Source organism: Falco punctatus, assembly GCF_963210335.1.
Source record: "Falco punctatus genome assembly, chromosome: 3".
NCBI lineage: Eukaryota > Metazoa > Chordata > Aves > Falconiformes > Falconidae > Falco > Falco punctatus.
The window spans coordinates 21,323,334-21,346,022 of NC_137582.1; the positions used below are offsets into that span (position 1 = coordinate 21,323,334).

The 22,689-nt window shown below is 37.1% G+C and overlaps 1 protein-coding gene across 1 annotated transcript in view; it reads left to right on the forward strand.

The window, feature by feature from the left end:
* The window catches only part of EIF3H (eukaryotic translation initiation factor 3 subunit H), an 88,761-nt gene that overhangs the window by 20,021 nt on the left and 46,051 nt on the right, over positions 1 to 22,689 (forward strand). The window contains exon 2 of the mRNA XM_080378909.1: positions 2,956 to 3,112. Coding sequence (XP_080235035.1) covers positions 2,956 to 3,112 — 157 coding nt within the window. The remainder of the gene's footprint in view (positions 1 to 2,955; positions 3,113 to 22,689) is intronic.

Sequence of the window (22,689 nt, forward strand, 5' to 3'; positions counted from 1 at the left end):
TTTGGAAAAAAATTATTTGTATTTCTCAGTGGGTTGTGTTACTTTTAATATTTATATTAACACTTTATTACATTTATTATCAGACCAGTAAAACTATTCTGATTCTGTTCTGATGCTTCATAAACATTATGTCTTTTTTGGGAAATGTCTAGTACAAGTTAGTGTTTTTCTTTTTTGTTTTGGGTGTCTATGTCGTTTACTCAATATGAAGTATTGGTTTGTGCAGTCAAACAGGGAAATGTCATGGTATTGTCGTTTGTATAGTGATCAGCTCTCCCTGCTGTACCTAGACTAGCAAACAAATGGAAATGTGATTTTTAATGTTTGAAACTGATCTTGTTATCAGTAGAGAAACAGTTCTACTTTATGCTTGAAGGTCTGTTTTTAGTACTGAAACAAAAGCACCAGTGCACGTTTCCTTGTTGGTCATATGGTAGTATTTTGGTGGCAGGTTTTTCAATCCAAGATTAAGAGCCTGCTGTACTAAAGACTTGTGTCTTATGTGCTAAATAAAACTCTCCAGAACAAAGAACAAAAAGAAAACAAGAATCATGTGTCTTTGGATGCATTTCTCAGACTTGTCCATTTATCTTTTTAAAAATTATTTCGGTAGCTAATGTATTTTCCAGTGCAGTCATAAACCTGAACTTCTGCAGCTTGCTAACGGGTGTGAAATTGAGAATAGTGAGTTCATGACCTTCTCTGCTACCTTTCTCAGACTCTGTTAGAAAACAAACTTGCAGGTAGGCCTGAATTGGAGTCTGTATCTCCCTGGATAATATCTGCTGTAGTCTTCAGGCTGGAGGTTGAAATCTGCAGACTTGTATAATAACTTTGTTGTGTATTGGGGTATTTGGTTAGCATTTAAAAGTTTTGAACTCCTAGTTTTATCTCCCTGGAAAATCACCGATACTACATGGCAGCCCATGTTTATTTCATTTGCAGCTGCTTTCTGTAAGCAATTGTAATCAGAAATGCTGCAATAAAATTGTCATCGTATCGCAAATGCTCCTGGAATGGAATCAAACAGGTGAACAGGAATTGCAGTGACAGGGAGAGCTGGTGGGTATAGAAAACTCAGGAGCAAATGAGGAGAAAAATACTGGAAAAGGTGAAGCTTACAAGATTGTAGAGATGTTGAGAATAGCTGCATAGTAGGCAGAGAGCATGCTGTGCTGTAATCTGTCTGGTTAGTTATGGATTCCTTGACCGTGGAGCTTATGGCAAATACATGATAAAGCTTAACTTTATGCTAAATGCAAGTTGAATGCTATTTATGTGCTGGCTCTCTGGTGGTAGACAGCTGTCTTCTGCATCCAGGTGATCTCAAACTGGTATTTGCTGTACTGTTTTCAGCACTGTTAAATTCTCCTTCAGTGCTTCCTGATCTTAATTTCCTTACTGTTTTCCCATGAAATGAGATTTATATAACCGAAGTATCTATTTGTCAGTCTGCTCTGTAGACCTGTTCTAACAAATTGGATAAAAAGGTATGGCTTCAAAGGACTCGAGGGACAGATGTGAATGTATATTGGGGTGAAACAGTATCTACCTGTGATTGAGAAGCTTCAATGCAAGTGTGTCTAGATGCAAGAGAAAGCACAAGTGAGTGATACTGTGAATAAACAAGGCAGCAGTGAGTGTTAGCCCTGTTTGGTACTTAGATCCAACTTGGATGAAAAATGTATTCGTTCTTCATTCCCTGCTCCATCCTTACCTTTCCACCAGGCTGTATATGAGGCTTTTGTTTTCCCATTTAGCCCAAGAAGGCAATGTATTTGTAAAAAATTTATTTTCTACTCTTCCCCACCCCCCCCTTCCATTTAACCTCTACTGTGCTGCTGTAATTCATTAATAGTGTGTTTACAACTGTGACATAAAGATCTGCTGAACAACCAAGGAGAAAGCTAGGGACAAATATATGTTCCTGATGTATAAATATGACCTTAACTTTTTTTTCCTCCCCTGCAGAATGTTCACCAAAAACCAGTATTTGTACAGAATCTGTTCTTGGGGTGGTTGAACTGTAATCTATTGGATGAATCTGTTTGCCAGCAGGCACTGAAGTAGTATTTCTTTAATGACAACACAGCCATTGGACATTTTCTAGTGCGTTTTTGCTGGGTGGATTAGGGTTTAGTGAAATAAACCCCACTTATGCTGGACGAAACATAAGTTCTTTCAAGTCTGTGTTTGTAGGTAATGTCTTGTTCTGGTTCGTGTTGTTAAGTGTAAAGTGTTATGTAGGTTTAAAGTGTTTCTTGCAAATGATTGACTATTTTTGAGGATTTTTTTCATACTGTTCCAATTTACAGTATCATCTCATGAGAATTATTCATTGTAGAGTTCAGATTTAGGGAAGGAAGTGAAAATTATTAAAAACATGATGAGTAATTTTTGCTCCTCTTCCCTTTCTGTTATCATTCATTATTCTTAAGTAGCCTGTGACACACAGTTTACAAAATATAAATTAGACTATCATCTGAAGTAAAACTGCAATGAGATGTAATTTTGAAGGTTAATGCAACTGAAATTTTGTACCTTTCAAAAATTTTCTACCAGTTTCTGCTTAGTTACTTTCAAGGAATTTTGTTAGTTTCTTGTGCAGTGTTTCCCTCAGGAGAGAGCTTATTGCCCCTGTAAGATAGCTTTTAACAGTTATAGTAACAAGGTAAAGTAAAAAAGATCAATATTTCATTTTAGAAGGGTGTTTTAGAAAATTGGTTTAGAACTGCATTTTGACCATACATTTAGTGGTCTTTTTTATTCTCTGGTAATGTTAGGATGGCTGCCTACTTTTCAACCCGTATTAAAACTGCTGTTGTTAAAGCCAGTAGCTCACTTGGTTTGCAGCTCTAATTTATGCAGCACTTCAACCAATTTGAAATTCCAAATGTGTAATTTGAGGACAAAAAAATCCATTGCATATTATGATTTTCTTGTTTTGTGTTCTAGGTTGTGTTAAAGATCATTAAACATTACCAAGAAGAAGGACAGGGGAATGAAGTGGTCCAAGGAGTGCTGCTGGGTCTTGTGGTGGATGACAGACTTGAAATCACAAATTGCTTCCCTTTCCCACAGCATACAGAAGATGACGCTGACTTTGATGAAGGTAATGTTTACTGTTTTGCAAAACTTTAGGTAAAAAAGAAAATCCATATGTGCAAAAAAAGAAGATTTTTTTTTCCCAGTGACCAGAAGCTTGAATGTGATCAGAGAGTGTTTTCATTTGACTTGAGCTATCAGTGGATTACTTGCAATGGCATCCTGAATATCCAACTGAATGCCTGTCTGTATAAGGAAAGTTGTAGGGATAAATACTGTATTACATGGACACAGTTTAGAGTAAGACTGTCTACACAGGAAGTTACATTAGTTTCCAGTCTGTAATTCATGTAGACTTTAAAGCTTTTTATTAAAATGGCTCTGTGTATAGTGTATGTGTGCATAATATATGTGTGTACGTAGTCAGGCATATAGATTGCCTCTGTCTGGGTTTATTTGTATGTGTTAAGTGCTCATTGAAAGCCTGGTGAGCTGAGCTTTGTAACCTTAAGAGGATCTGGTTAACTTGAAATCTGGGTGATCTTTTTGCTTCTCCAGGTGACCTAGTAGTAGCATCAGTGGTTTCTGTCTTGGTGTTTCCTTGCTGGTCCTAGTGATTTTTTGTTATTGCCACTGTAAATCACCATAATTGGCTTGACACAGAATGATATAAAATCTTTAAAATAAACTTGAAGGGCTCACAGTTCTAGTCTTGGTAATACATATGTGTGTGTATTTAATGGTATTAGGGGAAACACTTCTTTATTAGGGCTTAAAGAGAGACCGTTTAACTTCAAGAGTAACTAAAGAGGCAATGTAGTCAAAGTAGTTGGGGTCGGAACCTTGATTCTATCTAATTTTGGTAGTTTGGTTTGAGCAAGATTACTTAATCTTTAAATATAAACTGCTTTTTCTTGCCTATAATGAGATTAGGTATTATTAAATTTATCTTATTACAAAAGAATCATGGACCCTGCCTTTAAAAGAGAGATCATTTCAAGAATCCTTTGCAACTTGGTAATATTTTTTAGTTGTTTATTGCTTCTGTTGTGGGGTTATACACTTTGCTGTATGGAAAAAAAAAGAAAGTGCAAAACACGAGGGACTCTAAATTGTGTTACATTAATATGGTGCTTGAGTCAGAACTATATTTTATTAAAGCCTAAAAGATGCTTTAAAGATTCCTTGTCTTCTAGAGCTCTTCAAAGCACGGGAGTAATCTAAATTTTTAATTGGAGCCCATGCTTCAGTTTTTCCTGTAGAAAATGGCTGAACTATTTCCATGTAGCTGATAGGCAAACAAGGAGTGAAATACATTTCTTAGTTTCAGAGATTAATTAATCTCACTATATGATGATTAGCATGCTGATGCTGTAAGCCTGTGATCTGGTATGCAAGATTAAACTGTTCCTGCTTGGGAGAAACTCCATTCCAAGAAAGTGGTTTTTGTTACCGGTCTGTCTTTTTCCTGTTTTAGAAAGTAGGCAGTAATCCTGGCAATAATTAAGGTGCAAAAGGCGATGCTTGTGGAGCTTCCCTCACCTGGATGCCTTAGCTTGTCAACCTTCTGTTCCCATGCTGCAGGCACAGACAGAAGAGCAAACTCTAGCTGGAGTGGAAAGTGAACCTGTTGCAGTGACGCTGATCCATGCCTCTAGCAGTGCCAGCGAATTTGCAGCCGGGTCAGGGGAGCTTGCCTGTGCTGAATCCTATAAACCAACCTCAAGAGCCATTTTGTGTTGGTTTTCATCTTTCCTAGCCTCTACGATGTGGGTCACAGAGAGGTTCTCCCTGTATTCTTCTCAGTGAAATACATTTAAATAGACTGAACCATTCAGGAAGCGCACAGCGCTCACGTTCATTATGTGTCCCCTTTCCTTAGGGCCTGTTCAGCCCTCTGACCTATGTGGTAGAGGCTAGGGAAGATGAAACCCCAAATGAAATGGCTCTTGACGTTGCCAGCTTGAGCGTTGCCTACCTTTTTAGCCTCTATATAGGGTTGTCTTCTGTCTTGCCAACGTGAAAAACAAAGTTTTATGAATACTCTTTGTTTGTTTTCCCTGGAGCTATGTTTCCCTATGCAAACGTCCTGCCAGATTTTCAAAAGATTTTTTTCTTCTAGATACAGATATTCCAGCAGAGAAATCTTTTGTTGTATGCCAGAACTTTAAAATGCAGGATGCTGAAACCCAAACCAAACAAGGCAACTCCCTTCCCCCAAGACTTCTATGTTACATCAGTATCGTGACTGGCTTTATATATTTGAACAATTCAGGCCCAGAGATGCAGAAGTATGAGGGTCTTGGCACTTCAGTGCCTCCATCACCCAGAATGATACTTAACATTGTTCTCTTTAGTCAGAATAACATTGTAATGTCTTTTCTTCTTCCTTAATTTGTATTTTATTTTGTAAAAATTCCCTGCCCCCCCCCCCCCCCCCCCTTCCCCCCAAATTCTGGAATAGGAACAAGCCTATCGAGATACCAAGTTTCTGGGCCTGCAGAAATTATTTTTTTGTGGACTGTGGTCACACTTGATCTTATGTTAAGGCAGGGATTGTTGACCAGGCTGAGGGGCCACCCTACCCCAGCTGCCCTTCTTCTGAGGGGAGGAAACAAGGAGCAACCATGGTGTGATTATGTGTTGGGAAACTCCTAACCTGCTATGCTGAGAATTGAATGAGTACACCTGTATCATTTTGCAGAAGTTCTAGGAACAGGTCACCTGAAAAATACTCATTTGCCTTGTGGTCTTGAGGTGATCATTGTTAAGAGACTTGAGCTAATGTACAGGAGGGTGATATTTGAGCAAACAAACTGTTGGATAATTGGCAAGACACATTTAAGCTAATATTTTCCTTTTTGAAACTGAACAAATTAATATAAAACATGTTTTTGAGGGTGCTGAGAAAATATCCTTTATTTGAACTTGAAATAGATATGCATGTCATTTAAGAATTGGTTTTATAAAGATTTATTTCTAACTTGTAGCAACAACCATTTCTTCAGATATGCTTAGACATGCTTTTGTTACGGTGCCATTTTGTCTCTTGCTGCTAATTCCTGAGATAATTTTAACTTTTGACTGTTTGCTGCAACAGAATTCCTACAAAAATGAAATTTTTGATTTAAAAAACAACATACCCAAACTTGTTCTTTTAATGCAAGAACATTTTCCAGTGCCGTTTCAATTGGACTATTTCTAGAAACTATTTCTAGAAAAATATAGAAAACATGAGAGGATATTTTGTTAGCTTCAAGTAATTCTTACTACAAATCTGGGAGGATTGTCTACCATTTATGAGTCCACAGGTGTTTTTCATCTTAGTTTCTCCTGCAGTGTTGTCTTCCTACGATTCTTTTTACAAAGTGTAATTTTTTGCTAAGATTTTCCTGTCAGGGAAGTCTTAAACACTTAGGTTGGCCTGCTGCAGCACAAGATCTTTGGAGGGGGTGGGAAGGTTCAGCTCAGCTCTCTGTTAGAAATCTGTAGCTGAAGTTTAGTTGATGATGTGTGAGCTAATGGAGGAAAAGTGCAGAACAGGGGTACGTTGTTGAGTCTTCAGCAAAAGAAGCTTCAACATGAATGTTTGATATTTTGGGGCTGCACTCTGGAGTTCTGGTCAGGCGTTTACTTTTCAGGTAACTGTGTTTCCTTATTACTGGTGCACTTAAATCCTCATAGGTGTTGAAATTATTTCTCAAAACACAGATATTTAAGAAGATACTTCCTGTTGTCTACACATACAACCCCTATTCCTGTGGCCCCCATCCTCCACCTGATGGATTCAACTCATTTATGGAAAATCACATTTCTGCTGTAAGGATTTTTGGCTTAGGCACCTCTGTGAAATGATGCCATACCCCAGCTTGCCTTTGTGAGGGTAGTTTTTTGAGAATTACTTTCACTTTAGGGCACTTGCAAGCTTTTGTCTGAACATAGTTTTGCTTTCTTTCAGTTAAGGTTCAAAAAAAAGGCGTCATGCATGACGTGTATTTTCTTGCTAAGAAATACATGTATTATTCTTGACTATAAATTTTATGTCTAAGTGACATGTTAGGTTCAATGCTTTGCACTTCATTGTTTTTATCTTCAGTGCTATTTATTGAGTAGCTATTCCCCCTGTTTAAAGGAAATTTATATTCCCTTCATGGAAAGCAACAGTTAAAAATGTAGTATACATCTTGTAATTCATTATAGCTCCTGTGAGACATTATTTTGAAATTTATATGCCTTTCATGGAAAGCAACAGTTAAAAATGTAGTATACATCTTGTCATTCGGTATAGATCTTGTGAGACATTATTTTGATAAGGTATTTTGAAACAGATTTTATTTCAACCTGATAGATTTTAGTACCTTACTTGCAAAGCTGAGATAATAAATTAAGTTCTGTGATAATTATGCCAATAGAAACTTCGAGGCAGTTATGTAATACATAACTGTATGTATACATGAAAATAAGTTCTAGAAGGTTTTAGCTTTTTCTTCTTTTATAGCTATGCAGAGTTTCCATTAGATTCCTTCTGAAATGCTACAGATGAAAAGTGATGCTGCCTTCTCCTCTTGCCCTGCCCCTGATGATTTTTACTTTCTTACCTGATGATTAAAGATTCTAATACCTGTATTTTTTTGTGCTGCAGGTTGTGTTTAGTTGTATCATCAGTCAGTAACAACTGGAAATAACATAGTACAGGATTTTCACAAAGACACAGTTTCCTTTAGTCTCAAATGAATGCAGCTGCATATGGAGAAATGTAGCTCCTATATAGTACTTTTTCAGGGTTCTAATTGGCCAGGGGTAGCAGCAATTCTTACTGCTGAGCCTTACCTCCAGTGTTGCATGTACAGCCACCTGTGATATGTGTTCCATGCAGAAGCAGAGTGCTTCAGGTAGCTGAAAAGAACATGCTGACAAAAGTTAATTTAAGATAAAGCAATGAACTAAACGTGTGCTTTTGAACTTTTGCCTGCTGCAGTGAGAATGCTGAATGTGTTGCTGTGTTGAGGCCCCTCCTGTTTTATTGGAGAACTTGTTCTTGAGGTTGCATTTCTTGAAGTAAAGCTTGTGGTCTGCTACACTGGTTTGACGTTACAGGGGCTTCAAGACCAAAATCACAGGAGTTCTTATGCTTTCCAGCATACTGGGTCTCAGTGCATAGGTATGGTGGTGTTTAGTGGACCATTTTGGCTTTTCAAAAAGCATCTTTATAAAGAAAGGCTACTGTCGTTTTTCTTCTTTTACCAAGTTAATAGTGTAGCACCATGAACAGCCTCGTTGAGTACAACTGGAGAGGTAGTATGAACCCCCGAGGTGCCTGAAACCCCTGTATGGTCAAACCATAATCTCCCAGACAGTATGTAGATAGCTATAAGGACCAAATGGACTCTGTGAAGGTTGATTTCTTGTGCTGGTATTGCTGTAGAAGTCCTCATATCATTAAATCACAACCCCCTAGGTGTGTTGATTGGCCTTTCTGTGAAGGCATCTGTCAAGGCTAAGTTTTGTCAGTTTCTCCTGTGAAAGCAACTTCCAGTTATTCCCATTTTAAATCTGCTAGTATTATAACTCAAAGGTTTATCATTGTAGTCTCTTTTATTTCTTTTATGTTGTTGCAGGACAGAACTTGAGCATGCTGTAACTGTTCTGAATAGGCAGATGCAGTTTTAGATGACAGATTTTTTTCCCTTTTTTTTTTTTTTTTTTTTTGTTTAGGTGTATTCTCCTTAGGTAGAAGGTGGCAAAAATAGAGAAGGTCATCTGTGTTGTCTTCTATTGTAAGAGAATGAAGTGCTTATGAAATGCACAAATCTAGTTACATGAAATTTTAGGTTTCATTTCACTAAGGACAGGAACAGATGACCCAAAAGCTCCTAAATCACAGCCCTGGTTCTGGCTCCAGTTGTAGTCCATTTATCTGAATTCCTCAACCGTGTTTTTCTTAAGTTCCAATAGTAATTTAGGAAGAAAGCTATACTATGTAAATGTTGACTTTTCAATTACTAAGTGCTGGCAAAAGTCCATCAGGTTTGTGCATGCATTTATGAAGTTTCACTGTGTGCTCTGTGTAAAAAAGCATATTGAATTTTAAGTTGGATTTTTTTCATTATCATTTGGGTGTAAAGAACTCATGAACTAGTCTGTTGGCTTGGCAAGGATTAATTTATATAAGCAATTCAGATGGTTATGACAAAGGGTGGATGGTCAGTTGTTAAATACTCCAAATGGTCTAATCTAGTCTTCCATATTTCAGTTTTTTTGGTGGGTTGTCAAAGCTGATACTGGAATATAGTGGTTGACAGAGAGATTGGATATTAGGTGTGCTTAATTGCAATGTGATAAGATGTATCACCTAATCAAGGTACTTTAATAAATCTTCTAATCACAACTGAGTTATTTTGTGCTTTACCTGTCACTAGTGCGAGTTCTTGATTTGTTTCCTAAAAGGAGACTAATATTGACACAGCTTGCGTAATTGTAATGGTTCAGTGGAGTGGCAGGCATGCAGCATGTTAAATGCTTTGCGTAAGTTTTCGTACTTTGCAGACTTATCTCTTCTGAAGGTGGTTGTCTTTATTGGGCAAAGAAGAAGAAATTCAGATAAAAGGCTGCTTTTTCAGTGCATAGCCTAAAATGCCGTGTAGGTGCGGATATGTGGACTTACCTGTATCAGATACAGCAATTTACCGCAAAGTATGTTCTTGTAATAAAAATTCCTAAGAAAAAGTGCTTTTAATTACCTTAAATACTCTTCCCCTTTCTCTGCTGTATGTGCGTGTATCTTCATCTCCATTTTAAAGCGCTCTCGGCTCAGACTAGGGGCGGGCAGCAGCGTGAGAGCCGGCGGTCCCGGCGCAGCCCCCGTTAGAGGGCACTCGTGCCCAGCACACTGCCTCCAGGCTGCGCTGCTCTGAGCCAGGGAACCTGGGGCGCGCAGACAAAAGAGGGATAAAAATTATTTTCATCTGATAAGGTTCATACGGTCTTTTATACAAAAAGTGTTAAAAAGTGCATGGAATTAAATACAGCCTCTACTGACTCAAATGTCTCTGCGTTTCTTAAATCAGCCTAAATGTGCTGCATGTTCTAAGGAAGTACATAGATTGGTAGCATTTGATTCAGAGACTTGTGTGTGTGTATATGTATTCTAAGAGCAGAACAGGAGCTTTCTAGTTTTGCAGGTTCCCTTCTTCGCTTCCCAGTTCTACCACACGTAACTAAGAAAGAAGAGATAGCGCTTGTGGTGGAGCTTCCTAGGTTGTTTAAGTGGGTTTATACTACTGGACTGTGCAGACTTAAATGCATATAAACGATTGCTTCTCTGATAGTATTGCACAAAATGCCTGAAATGCTTTGTTTATTGCATTTCTGGATTTTCAAGTTGGTTTTTACTGTAAAGTCAATGCTTTAAAGTGGTAGGTAAACCCTTTTGTTCAATGTCTAATTTTGAGTCAAAGGAGAGAAAACATTTTGCTCTTTAGAGCACCAGGCGTATTAAAGTTTTATTTAAATCCATTTCCATTAAAATTTTGTTGCAAAAAAGTTACTGTCATTTGCTTTTAAAAGGAGGGAAGTTATGCTATATTTTTTCTCTCTTTTAAAAAAAACACTTTTATTTTAAGAAAACCTATTTCATGGCATTTTTCCTTGAATACTTTTTAAACATAAAAACTTTATGGCTGCTTAGATTCTGATAAATCCAGTCATGGTTTGTTTGATATTTTTTTTAATGTAATCCACTATTGCAATGGATATTGTTGTCATATCTAATAAACTCTCACACTTTACTGAAAATTATGCTTAAGAATAATAATTTAGTAATCCTGAAAATGAAGTTAGAGAAACATCTATTTTAAGTGATACTTTGCTGTATGTAACTCTTAGCAGCGTTAGAATGAGCTGGAAGATTGTATCCAGCTCAGTTTTGCATTTAACCATTTCACTATATGGAAGTTTTGAACTTGAAACCAGGAGATTTTTACTTCATAGTTTGTGTTCTATCTTAGCTGTATTTTTTATTAATAATCATTGTATGATCATTTGGTTTGCTATATGGATATTTCATATAGTTTTGTAACTTTCAGAAACTCATTAACTTTTATGTAATCAGTAATATGAAAGCCCAATTTATTTTACCTGCAATTTGGGTAAAATATTACAAGTGAACTATTCTGAATTTGATCTTTCTTGCTAAATGTCAGAGCTATGTCAGCTCAACGGCATAAAAGTGCACAGATGATGATAACCAATTAAATAATAGAAATATATTCAGATGTTTAATATCTGTTCTTTGATTTCAGGCATTAGTCTGAATTTTATGCCTATATTGTAGTTCTGTGATAGTGATTTGGAAACATTAAACTTTACACTTGCTGTTTATTGGGGGATAGAAAATTTACAGGTTATTTACTCCGAGTAATCAAAAGTTCTTAAAATAATTTTTGATTAATTACAAAGAATCTGAAGGTTATTTGATTTTTACAAATCCATTTAGTGTAGTATTTGTTCATTTTTGGGAATAGGAAAGGGCTCTGAAATAAGGAAATATTTTATATTCCCTCACACTTTAGATTGCACAGATGCAGATGACCTCATGTTTGTATTTTATAATTGATTTGTGGAAATATTATGGTAAACAGTATCTAATGTGCTAGTTGCTATTAAAAGCAGAGACTCCTAAGTAATTCTTTTAGCTGTTCTGCTACAGATTAGTGTATGAAAAGGTATTGCTGTGAACATATGGCAAAGATGAAACTTGCTGGCTCCCCCCCCCCCAAGATACGCTCTATCTTTTACTAAACATTTGAATTTTGCTGTACCAAAATTCAGGAAAAAAAAGCGTGGATATAACCATTTGTATTTTAAGGAAACAGTTTTTCAGACAATTGCTAGAATATATAATAGACATCTTGGTAGATCCTGTGTTCATCTTGCCCAGCTGAGGTAGGTGCTGCCTTGGGTGCCTAAAAGTCAGAAAAGCAGTAGCTTTAGGGTACCTCTGTGTTTGGAGCAAGTAAAGCTTCATCCAGAAGGAAATCTAGACCATATAAAGATGATGATGTCAATTCTGCTAAACACTTTCTACTTCTTCATCTTTTATTATGGTTCTTCAGTCTTGGACAACGTGCTACAGGAGTGGACGTTTCCGTTGGACTGCCTGGATCACACTGTGCTTTTTGCGTGTCTTGTTTTGGTCTGTAGCATGTCCTTTCTTAAGAGACCAATTGCTTGTGGTCCCTGTGTTCCCCTGTAGCTTTGGCCAGATATTTTGACTATGCTCATTTGTTCCTTTGGTAACACTTCTCCCAGTGTGACTGGACCAAGAGAAAAGAGTGTTCTTTTAACACCTTCTTATTACCTCTTTCCATTCCCCCTCCTTTCCTTTTTTGCTAATGCAAGTATTTAGCCATTTCCTTCCCTGAAGAATGCTGCAATAAACTTGAGGGAGCTAAAGAAAAGCTCAGCAAAATGAACAAATCCCACGTGCTAATATTTCTTTTTTGGGAGCCAAAATGAAGGAAATGCCAATAGTTCTATTGAACAGCCGTTCAAATCAATACATCTGTGTGAAAAATAATAAAAACTGATTAAAATAAGTAGTAGTAGTAAATTAAGAAGAATATTTTTGGTTCTTGTTTCTCACTGCATAACGTCTTGCGGATTTCTCAACTCCATAATTGGAAAAACTATGTAGCATTATTCTCTTCTAGAAGAAAATGATACATGCTGAAAGTATAGAACACGTTAGACCCAAGTAATCCTTTTTTTGTTTGTTTGTTTGTTTATTTTATTGATGGAAAGACAGAGGCACGTTACCAGCCCAAGGTTCAGTACTGAATATTGAATTGCATACTTCAGTAACAGACTTGAAATCCATTTTGCTAACAGGAAACCTGCTGCAGCAGTGGAGTTGAAGGAATAAGAAATTGATTCACAAAGATTAACAAACAAAAGATTTTCTAGACAAACACTCGTCTTTGGTAGAAAAGAGAAAAAGTCCTTGGTAGAGGTGAAGTTTAGATCTATATTTTAGCATTATTTATTTGTGATTAATATATATTGTTAAATCCAGTGGTGCCATCAAAAATATATGTAGAAACTGAGAAAGCACAAACAGAGCAAATCTTGCATGTCACTGTAGTCTGGTAAGCCAGTGTATAGAAGCTTAATAACAGTAATATTTAAGAAAATAAAAACTTTAAAGCTTTGCTGAAGATGAGCAGGGTATGCATAGCTGCACATGTGATAGTGTATAGTAGCTTAAATTTATACAATTCTTTATCAGCTGTATCTACAAAATGTATTTATTGCAGATAAAGTTGTTCTCACCCATCTAACTTCAAGACTGTATTTTGGTTTGTGGTGTGTTGGTTGAGAAGTTGCTGTAGTACGCAGCTTGTCTTTTGTTTTACTGTTTGCTGAATACACAGTTTGATTTCTTTTATTGGATTACATGCTTCAGTTCAGTGTAAATTCATGCAGTAGAAAAATACACATTAAAATAGATTGTTTACTCTTCAGTAAAATACTCATACGTTTTTGTACATTTAGTGTGATAAAGCCTCGATGCACATATTTATAGCCAACACGCAGCACTGCGGAGTTTTAGTCAATAATAGAAATGGAAAGATTTCTTAAAACTTTTTTAGAAGGCATGTTCTTTGTGTGATATATTTAGGTCGTAAGGGACATCTGCTAAGGATAATTTTTTAACACTTGCTAACAATCCTAATATAATATGGCCTATTCATCAGTCATATTGTTCCTGACTTGGCTAGTGTAGATTTTAGTGATTCCCGATGTGCATCTCCTAATTGCTAGTTTCTTGCTGTTCTATCTTATTGTTTTGTAGGACAATGCATAAGCGGGCACAGAATAATCAAAATGGTTTCCCTGGCCATATTAGGCACCTAACAGAGATATATTTGCTGTGCAATATGTGCATGGTTTTGCAAGTGGAAGTCTCATTGAAATAAAATAAATCTTAGTGGGGAAGTAATTCAAAATTTGAAGATGCTATTCAATATGTATCTGTGTGAAAATATATATTGATATATGTGCATATACATATATATTTATATATGAAAAACTAATCTGTATGATGTATCTTGGAACTTTTATAGCATGCATTTATGCAGCAGAGAAATTAGAGGGTTGAGTTAGGGAGGCACTACAGTGAACATCAGGATTTTAGAGTTCTCGATAAAGTGCTAAATTGTGCTAGTTTTGTGCCTTTGGTTGGGAAAGAAAAGCTGGTTCAGAGATATTTGCAGTGTAACTGAGATCTAATCTTTCACATTCCCATGAACTCGGAATTTCACTCAGCTGTAAGGCGCTTGACTCCTGAAGAGGTGCACGGAATGTTCCTTGAACTAGCACATGTGAGGCAGGTAGTGAGATGGGCAATGCAAAGCTTCATTATTTGAGAGGAGAGAGGTTATGGTGGGTGTTAGGTTTTGATTTTGATAGTAGTGAAACAGGAAAACTGACCAGCTGAAGTCTGGCAAAATACTGAAAGGGGTGTTAGTGATTTGACTCCCACGTGTATATGGAAATAGACAACCCCCTCCCTGCCCCAGCATGTTCTTTTTTGTTTTTTCTTTTTAGCAGTTTGTATTGCTCCATACTGTGTTCTTGCTTACGTATAGAGTAATAGCTGTTTAATGTTTTAGGATAATCATTCTAATCATTGAGTGTTTTATCTTAATCCAGTTTGTGCAACTCTGAACTGTTTGTGATAGTGAAAGAAAAAAAAAAAGAGAAGTTGTAGCTTTTGCAGAAGGTTGGGGGAAGCTTTTTTATAGCTTACTCCAGGTGTTAAATCTTGTTCAAATCTAAGTCTTATCCCTCTGACCAATTTTGGGAGGAAACTTTTATTTGCTAGATTTGCTTGTCTCATTTTTACTCGGTTGTCTTAGCCAAGCACAATAGATGATCTTTAAAGTCCTGTGTAACTGCAAAACGTGAAATAGATTCTAACACACACACACCCCCACCCACCCACCATTTTTTAAGTTGATTTTTAGATCTGCCCTAACAAAGTATGTTTAGAGAAACTGGTTTGGGCTATTAAAGCAATACCAGTGATCAGGAATAAATCAGCTTATAGCTGTGAAGTCTGTTGTTGAGTACAGTTGAAAGACCATAGTCTGCACAAATGTTGATTCCATTCAGAGTTTAAATCTGTAGCAGTATAGCTTAATTGAAGTATTTTATTGGACCTGGTAGTTGTTCTCTACATTAAATAATGGAAAATATGATTCATCTGTGCACTGTTGATTAAAAGTTTGGCAAAATTTTTATGTAAACTGCTTTACTTAAAGTGTACTTTATGAAATGTACAGTTTAAACATAGAGCTGCTGATTTTCTGTGGCTGCAGCCTGGGAGAAAGGAATGAGGGAAGACCGTTTGAGAAGGAAACTGAAGACGCTGTTGTAAGGATGCAGTTTGGACACTGGGTGCCACTCCTGGTACACACTGAGGCTCGAAAGCTGTTTTCACACAGTAGAACAAGAAGTATTCTTAAAAATGGAGGTCTTTGTTTCTGGGGAAATTCTGAAGATCTTCATCCCCTGAGCCTAATGGTTCTTCTAGTTGAAAAACATAATCCTGAGTCCTACAAAAAGTAACTACAGATACAAGGGCAGTTTTTTGGTTTGTTTTTTGTTTTTTTTTTTTTTTTAAGATTATTTTACTTCTATTGAGGATGATTTTCTAGACTTGATGTGTTGCTCTCTAGTTACATAGCTCCCATCATTTGCAAGAAAGACAAGGTTGCAGCACCAGGTATTCAGGAACTAGACCAAACGTGGCAATTCTCCTCTGGAATAGGAAGAAGTAATTTCAAAACAAAAAAAAGGAGTGAAAGGTCTCCCTGGAAATACATCTTTTTTTTTCTTTTCTTTTTCTATCATGTGCTTGTTGTTTCTTAGAATGGTACAGTGTCAAAATCATTGTGTGGTGTGTTCCTGATGGAAGATTAGAGGAAAGGACAGTTGAGGACTGCTTTGGGGTTGATCAATTTACACACAGTAGAACTGGAGGCATATAGTAGTTGTTTCCAATAGGCACCAAGTGCTGAAGATAAGAGGAATGCTGAGGAGATGGAGTGAGGAGTGGGAATAAGAAATGTTTAGATGTAAATTGGAGCAAGGTTAGTGCTCCATCCTGCCTCTCAAAGTAGGAAGCGCAACCTGATTTATGCTTTACTGTGCTCATGCCCAGAGGCGTCAGCTAGCTCTGGGTGTCCTAAACATTCTACAAACACATACTTGCTCAAACATTTTAGAAACAGCACAGGATTTTAGGTGTCCAGGTCTTAATGGCTTTCAGTGGAATATTGGCATCTCTACCTGGCTAATTTGGAAACAAATTTCAGTTATAACTGAAAGGCAAATGGGGATTTAGAAGGCTAAATGCCACAGCATTTAAAAAATGTTAGACTTCTAAACCTGATTTCTATGCAAACTTTTTTTTCTCTTTTGCTTGAAAATGAATTGAAATAGTAGGTCAGAAATTAAAATGTGCTTGGGGGGGTTGGTTTGCAGAGGGGAGGGGAGCAAGACGCTACTTGAAATAATGAGTAGCAGGGTGAGGCATGAGGGGGTTCCTTGTAAAATTTTACTTTGATATAATGATGTAGAATTAAAAACAAAAAGTCCCTTCGTCCTCAAATATAGAAATTTGAGCCCTTGGTTTTACTTTTTAAAAATGATATTTGAAAGCGGGTTCCTCTTATTCACTGTGCTCCATTCTGTGTCATTTGACTGAATCTTCCAAGACACTTTTCTTACAATTAATTTTTCACTTGAAACATCATTATATTTGACAAATAAATGTCAAATAATCTTTTTTTTTGTGTCTGCTTGCTGTCAGAGCTTATACTCCTTTTAAAGGTAAAGACTTTCAAAAGTAGTTAAAAATATTGACTGTGTTTTTAGTTGAAACTTGCAAGTTAAGTCTCTTAAAGCTGCCATTAAATTTTTTGGACTTTCAAGGACAAACACACAGAAAACTATGGCAAACATGAGTCATTCGGTGTCTCCTTTGTAATTATTTTAGCTTTATGTAGATAGCAAATAATACAAAGCCACACTGGTTTCTGTGGTTTTGCCAACTGTGGCAGAAAACATGACTCTTAAGTTTTAACTTTTCTTTTTTAATTAGACTTTCTTATCAAAAGGCACCAGATACATAAGCAGAGCCAGAAATGAAATAACTGGCAACAAACCTTTTTTTGACACCTGGAAATCTATTAAATGGGCCACTTGGAATAATGAGTATGGCATACGATAAGCTAGAGCCACCTGGGTTTTATTAGGCTACTTAATGCTTTGATCACAACTTTATTTAAAGAGGTGTCTGTTTATAGTGTCAATGTTCCTTGTCATCGCTGTGCTTTAGATTTTAATCTACCACAATACCAAGAGGGACTGCAAAAACCAAGACAGTACTCAAATCAGAAATTGGTATGGGAGCGATGCTAGTTCAATGTGTCAACCTTGGAACAAAAGCACCTGTTAAATGGCATCTGTAATCTGGAAGAGCATTAGGTGATTTTCAGCAGATCTGGGACACATCTGCATCGTGCCGTGGAGAGCAATGGTAATAACTTGTGCTTGCTGGGGTCAGACAGAGAAGTTCACATGGAGCGGTGCACTGCCATCTTGGGTGGAGGGAGGAAGGTGGTTATCGATAAGGATGTGTGTGTGTTAGCTTGCTGCAGCCATGTCCCTTAGGAGCCGGTGTCATGAGTAAGCATGGCTGTAGGCCATCTGCACAGTTCTACATTGCATTGTGAAACAGCTGGGTTCTGGTCTAGTTTCAGGTTCCCAGCACTGCCCTCTGTATGATGCAGAAATGCTCCTTACGATTTTCCTTTGATTTCCCTTCATGCATTTGAGTGGTACTTTAACATGAAAGAGGGAACATTTAGGTCCATCCTCTGATCCTACTTATTCTTGCTAATAAATTAATAAAATCTGACCCGTCTTACCTTGAATATGGGAAATACCTGTCTTTGTTCTTTCTCTTAATAAATTTTTGATGCAGTTTCGCAGTCGTGAAATAAAACCATCACAATGCCTAGGTTGTAACTTTTTGAGGCTTTGCTGATTGACAGAGCTAGGAGAACTGCTTGTTTGATAGCATCAGTATATTTGGTTTGGTTGTGGATACTTAAGCGTATTATTCAACCTCTAAAAATACTACTTTTCTTGCTGAGTTTATCTGCTACTGAAAATTCCCTCCCCTTACTTTTTTTTTTCCTTTGTATATAAAACAGTAAAAGCTAGTGTTTAATAATAAGGATGGCAATAGCTCTTAATTAGGATTGACTTTGTTTCTATTAGCGTTTTTTGCCTCTTCAGAGTCGATAGGGTGAAGGGACATTTGATAAAGTCTCCATTAAGAAAGAAGTTTCTTGAAGAGTAAAATTTTTTTCCTGTGTACAAGATGCAGTGGGTTTACCTTTTATCACGGGTGAGTCACGAGGAGAAGCACTGTAAGGGTATTGCTACACTACCACAGGTTGAGGGGAAGTCTGGGAAGGTCTCAAAGGATACATTAGTGTGCCACAAACAGTATAGAATAGGAGGAAAGGGCTATCAAATGACTTTTAACTTTGTCCCTATGATTTTGATATCCTATTTATCCTGAATTTGAAAGAGACTTCTAAATTACTAAAATCTATGCATTTCAACTTCTGTAATTTGATCAACTTGTTTGGTAATATTTTCCATATATACCTCTACATGTGGAAGTCTTCATTTGTGCAGGGGTTGATGTGAAAGTGGTTTGATTTCACTGAAACTATTTAGGGTTCTGAAATTGAAAACTGGGGTTTGTATGAAAACATCTCAAACATTGTAGTTCAACTATCTCTCAATAGGATAAAAAGATAGTTTTACTTTTCATTATTTAACATTTTACTCAATTGTATATTTGGCAGTATTTTCCCTTTAACAGAGAAAGGTAGTTGATATGAACATGGTAAACACAGCGTAGTGTTCGTATGATTTTGAGATGTACTAGGTTATAAAATGAGAACACATCATTTGGAGAAGTTTCTTGGGGATTGAGGGGGAAGTAGGGTGAATACTCCCCACTTTGAAATGTTTGATTTTGTTGGTTGGTTTTTTTCTGTTTCCAGGTTACAAACAAAAGGTAGTTTCCTTATATATATATATATATATATATATATATACATATTACTGAAAATCTAACTTTTCTTGATATTTTTTAGCAATTTTGAGTGTAAAATCTAATGTTCATTAAATATATGCAAACAACTGTTTCATTAATCCACCTTTTCTCTTTCAGAACAAATAAAGTTTAATAATCCAGCTAAATTTTTAATTAATTTTACTGTTCACTTTTTTTGCATTGAAGGAAATTTTATAATCTTAGTTTAAGTACCAGTAAGTCTGTATTTTCAGGTCGTGCGCATGCACTGTATATATAACCTTCTTGCGTATTTCACTTTCTCCTTTCTTCAGAAGTTCTCTTTGTGTCACTGTACTTTTAACTTGGTTCAAAGCTTAAATGAACCTCTTTAAACACGTGTCCACAGGAGCTGCTGGACTGACTTGTATGGACCTAAGTCCTGTAGTTCCTTGTAGTTGTGCTTCTGCAATTAGCAAGGGCTCTGGCTGGTTTGCAGTTAGTGCTGCTGCGTGGTCCTGGGTGGGCAGGGGCCCTGATTGCATGGTTTGCTGAGCAGTTATTCCAGCAAGACCTGTAGCCGAGCCCTCGCTTGTACAGCCATGAACTGGAAAATGCCATGTAAATGGGAATAGATCTGTGACTGTCTGTGGTTATCTGGACCTAGCCCGTGTATTTTAAGAGACTTCCAAATATCTTTCACAATGAGTCTATTTCTGTTGGGATCAGCTCTCAAATACGGTACCCTGCTTAACATTAAAAAGGTGTTGGCCAAACGAAGTAAATGTTAGCGGTCAATTTTTATGTTCAAGTGTCAAAGCGTAATATTTATGTGCACTCCCAATCCCCATTAACTCTTTTTAAAGTTAGCTGAAACACTGACTCAGCTTCCACTATGCTTACTCTTTCTGTCAAATGTGTTTGTGTAGGTATGGAAACTAGTTGATCAAATGCTTTGTTTATCATAAACTAGGACAAAAGTAGTGGTAGTTACTTTTCACAACAGGCTTTTGTATAAGCTGTTGTTAGGAAAATGTGCTGCTAAATTCCAGGTCTTCAGCTCAGGCAGGCTTTCTTGTTTTCATTTCCTGGTAGGGTCTTGCAGGTCTTTGGCTCCTCCCTAATTTTTAAAAAAATTACAGGAAACTCTTAGGGGAATAAGTTCTTCCACTCTCATGAAAGATCACGATCATATCTTGATAAGAACAAGATCACCATTCCAGTTTTATCAAGAAATGGCTAGAAGTGTTGAGAATTGTAGATGTGGTTGAATAAGTAAAGCTTTAATTAAATTTATTTAATAATACTAAATGTATTTCGCCTATAAATCCATTCAAACTCTTAGAAGTTAACACCACCCCCACCCCCACCCCCCATTTTTTAATGTAGGAATTGAGCTAATATATCATGACATGGACAATGTAATTGATCAGGTGTTTTTAAACACTTCAGTGGTCTTTTAAATTAAAAATTATTAAATATTTAGAAGTGCCATTGGTATTTTTCTTCCTAGAATACTTTTCTTCTCCAGTCAGAACCTCTGTAAATGTATATGCATGCTTCTTTTTGTCTCTGTATAGCAGAAAGGTGTATAGCGCACTGTATATCTATAAAACGCTGTTGCTGTTGGCTCTGTGGAAAGGGAAAAGTACTCAAAAGAGACTTGGAAGAAAAGAATGGAAAGGGACCTTGGTTTCAGGCCTGGGGAACTGCAAAGCACTTTTGAGCTGCTGGAAAGAAAAAAAAAAAAAAAAAAGGCTTTGTTTATACTAGTAAATCATAACTATAAACTACAGTGAACCTACAACTAAAGTGGATTTAGCCAGTGTTGTGTAACTTTGATCATCATTATGGTTTGTTTTGCATTTCCTTCATACTGTCCCACCAGGCTGTCTTTGAATCAGCTTTGTTGTCATCATGTCATCCACACGCGCAGGCTCCAAAACCGCTGTTCTTCCATCCTATCTGGGACCTCGCAAATGCTCTATTTTCTTTAACTTTCTAAAGTGTTTCACTTTTTGTTTCATCTTTTTGTATGGAATATCACTATATGGTAAATTAATTTTTACTGTCACCTCTTTTCTAAAGTCTCTCCCATCTCCCATCCAGATTATGGCATTAAGGGCAACAGTTGATTTACAACTATTTTCATTTCCCTCCTTGATCTTTCTCTTTCCTTCCCCCAGCTTGTCCTGTTAACATAGAGCAGATCTGCCCTTGCTTGCACTGCTGCTCTTTCCCCTGCACTTCCTGCTTTGAAATTTTTTCTCTACTTGATCTTGTGACCTGCAGACCAGGCTGATAAAAGCACTATCTCTTTGTCACACCGTCCTTTCTGCTGCCTCTGCTGGATCTGTATCACGGGTGAATCATGACTCCGAATTTTCCAGTGTTTATGTTAATGCCTGCTCCAAGCTTAAGATTGTTTTATTTATTTAGAAGGAAGTCTTTAGCTAATATTTAAATAACATTATGATGAATGAAGTGGAAGCGTTCTGACTGGTTATAGAACTATTGCACATTTTGAAAAGTATACAATTAAAAGTTAAACTTGAAAAGATGGCCGGTGGTCTTTTTGCTCCTTCTACGCTACAGTTTTTATGCAACTTAGATGGTATCTGGCAACGTATGTTACATGCAGTGACAGAAGTCTCATGGATCTTGTAGTATGGCAGCCAAAACCTCGGTGCCTGCGTGCAGCTCACAGGCTGTGTGTTCGGGCAGTCTACCTGAAGCTGCAGATGTCTTGAACCAAATGCCCTGCTTTATGCAGGAAAGTGTAGGTAGCTGAACCACAAAAGTGCACTGTGTCTAAGATGTCTGCTGTGGGGAGCCCAGCCAATGTTATGTAGTAGAGAGTTTAAATGGTTGTAAAGCTGCCAACACTAGGTAGAAGGTGGGATAAGAGAATGATTTGTACCTAGAGTGTGAGATTAATACCCTGCACTTGCATAGCACCTTTCATTTGAGGATCTTGGCACGCTTTATGATCAGTTAATTGCCTCATAACCTCTCTGTGAGGTAAACTATCACTGGTTTACAGTTAAAGAAACTGATGCATAGAAGAATTTCAGTAACTTCTTTGGGATGCCTGGGTAGTTGTGGGAGAAACGTGTGAGGTTTGTCCTGAGCTAATTTTGGAATGTCTAACATCGCAATGCTTAATTTCCTTAAACAAAAGGCGATAATGGATTCTTGTTCTTCCTTGCTTCTCCAGCTCTTCGGTTGTGTGCGTTCCTTTCCTGTGGTTTTTTTCCCCTGTGGTTGTTTGAACTGTGGTCTTACAGGTGGGAGCTGTAGGGAACTGTCGGAAAGGGAAACGAAGTGCTCTTGTAACTGAGTTATAAGCACTGCAACTTGTCCATCTTTTTTAAATGCTGAAGATCAGAGTTTTATCATTAAAAGAATTGAAGTCTTTTGACTTGCTCTCTTAAAGCTTCTCTCTGTGTTCCCTATTGTTCTTGTCACTTAGAGGAATCATA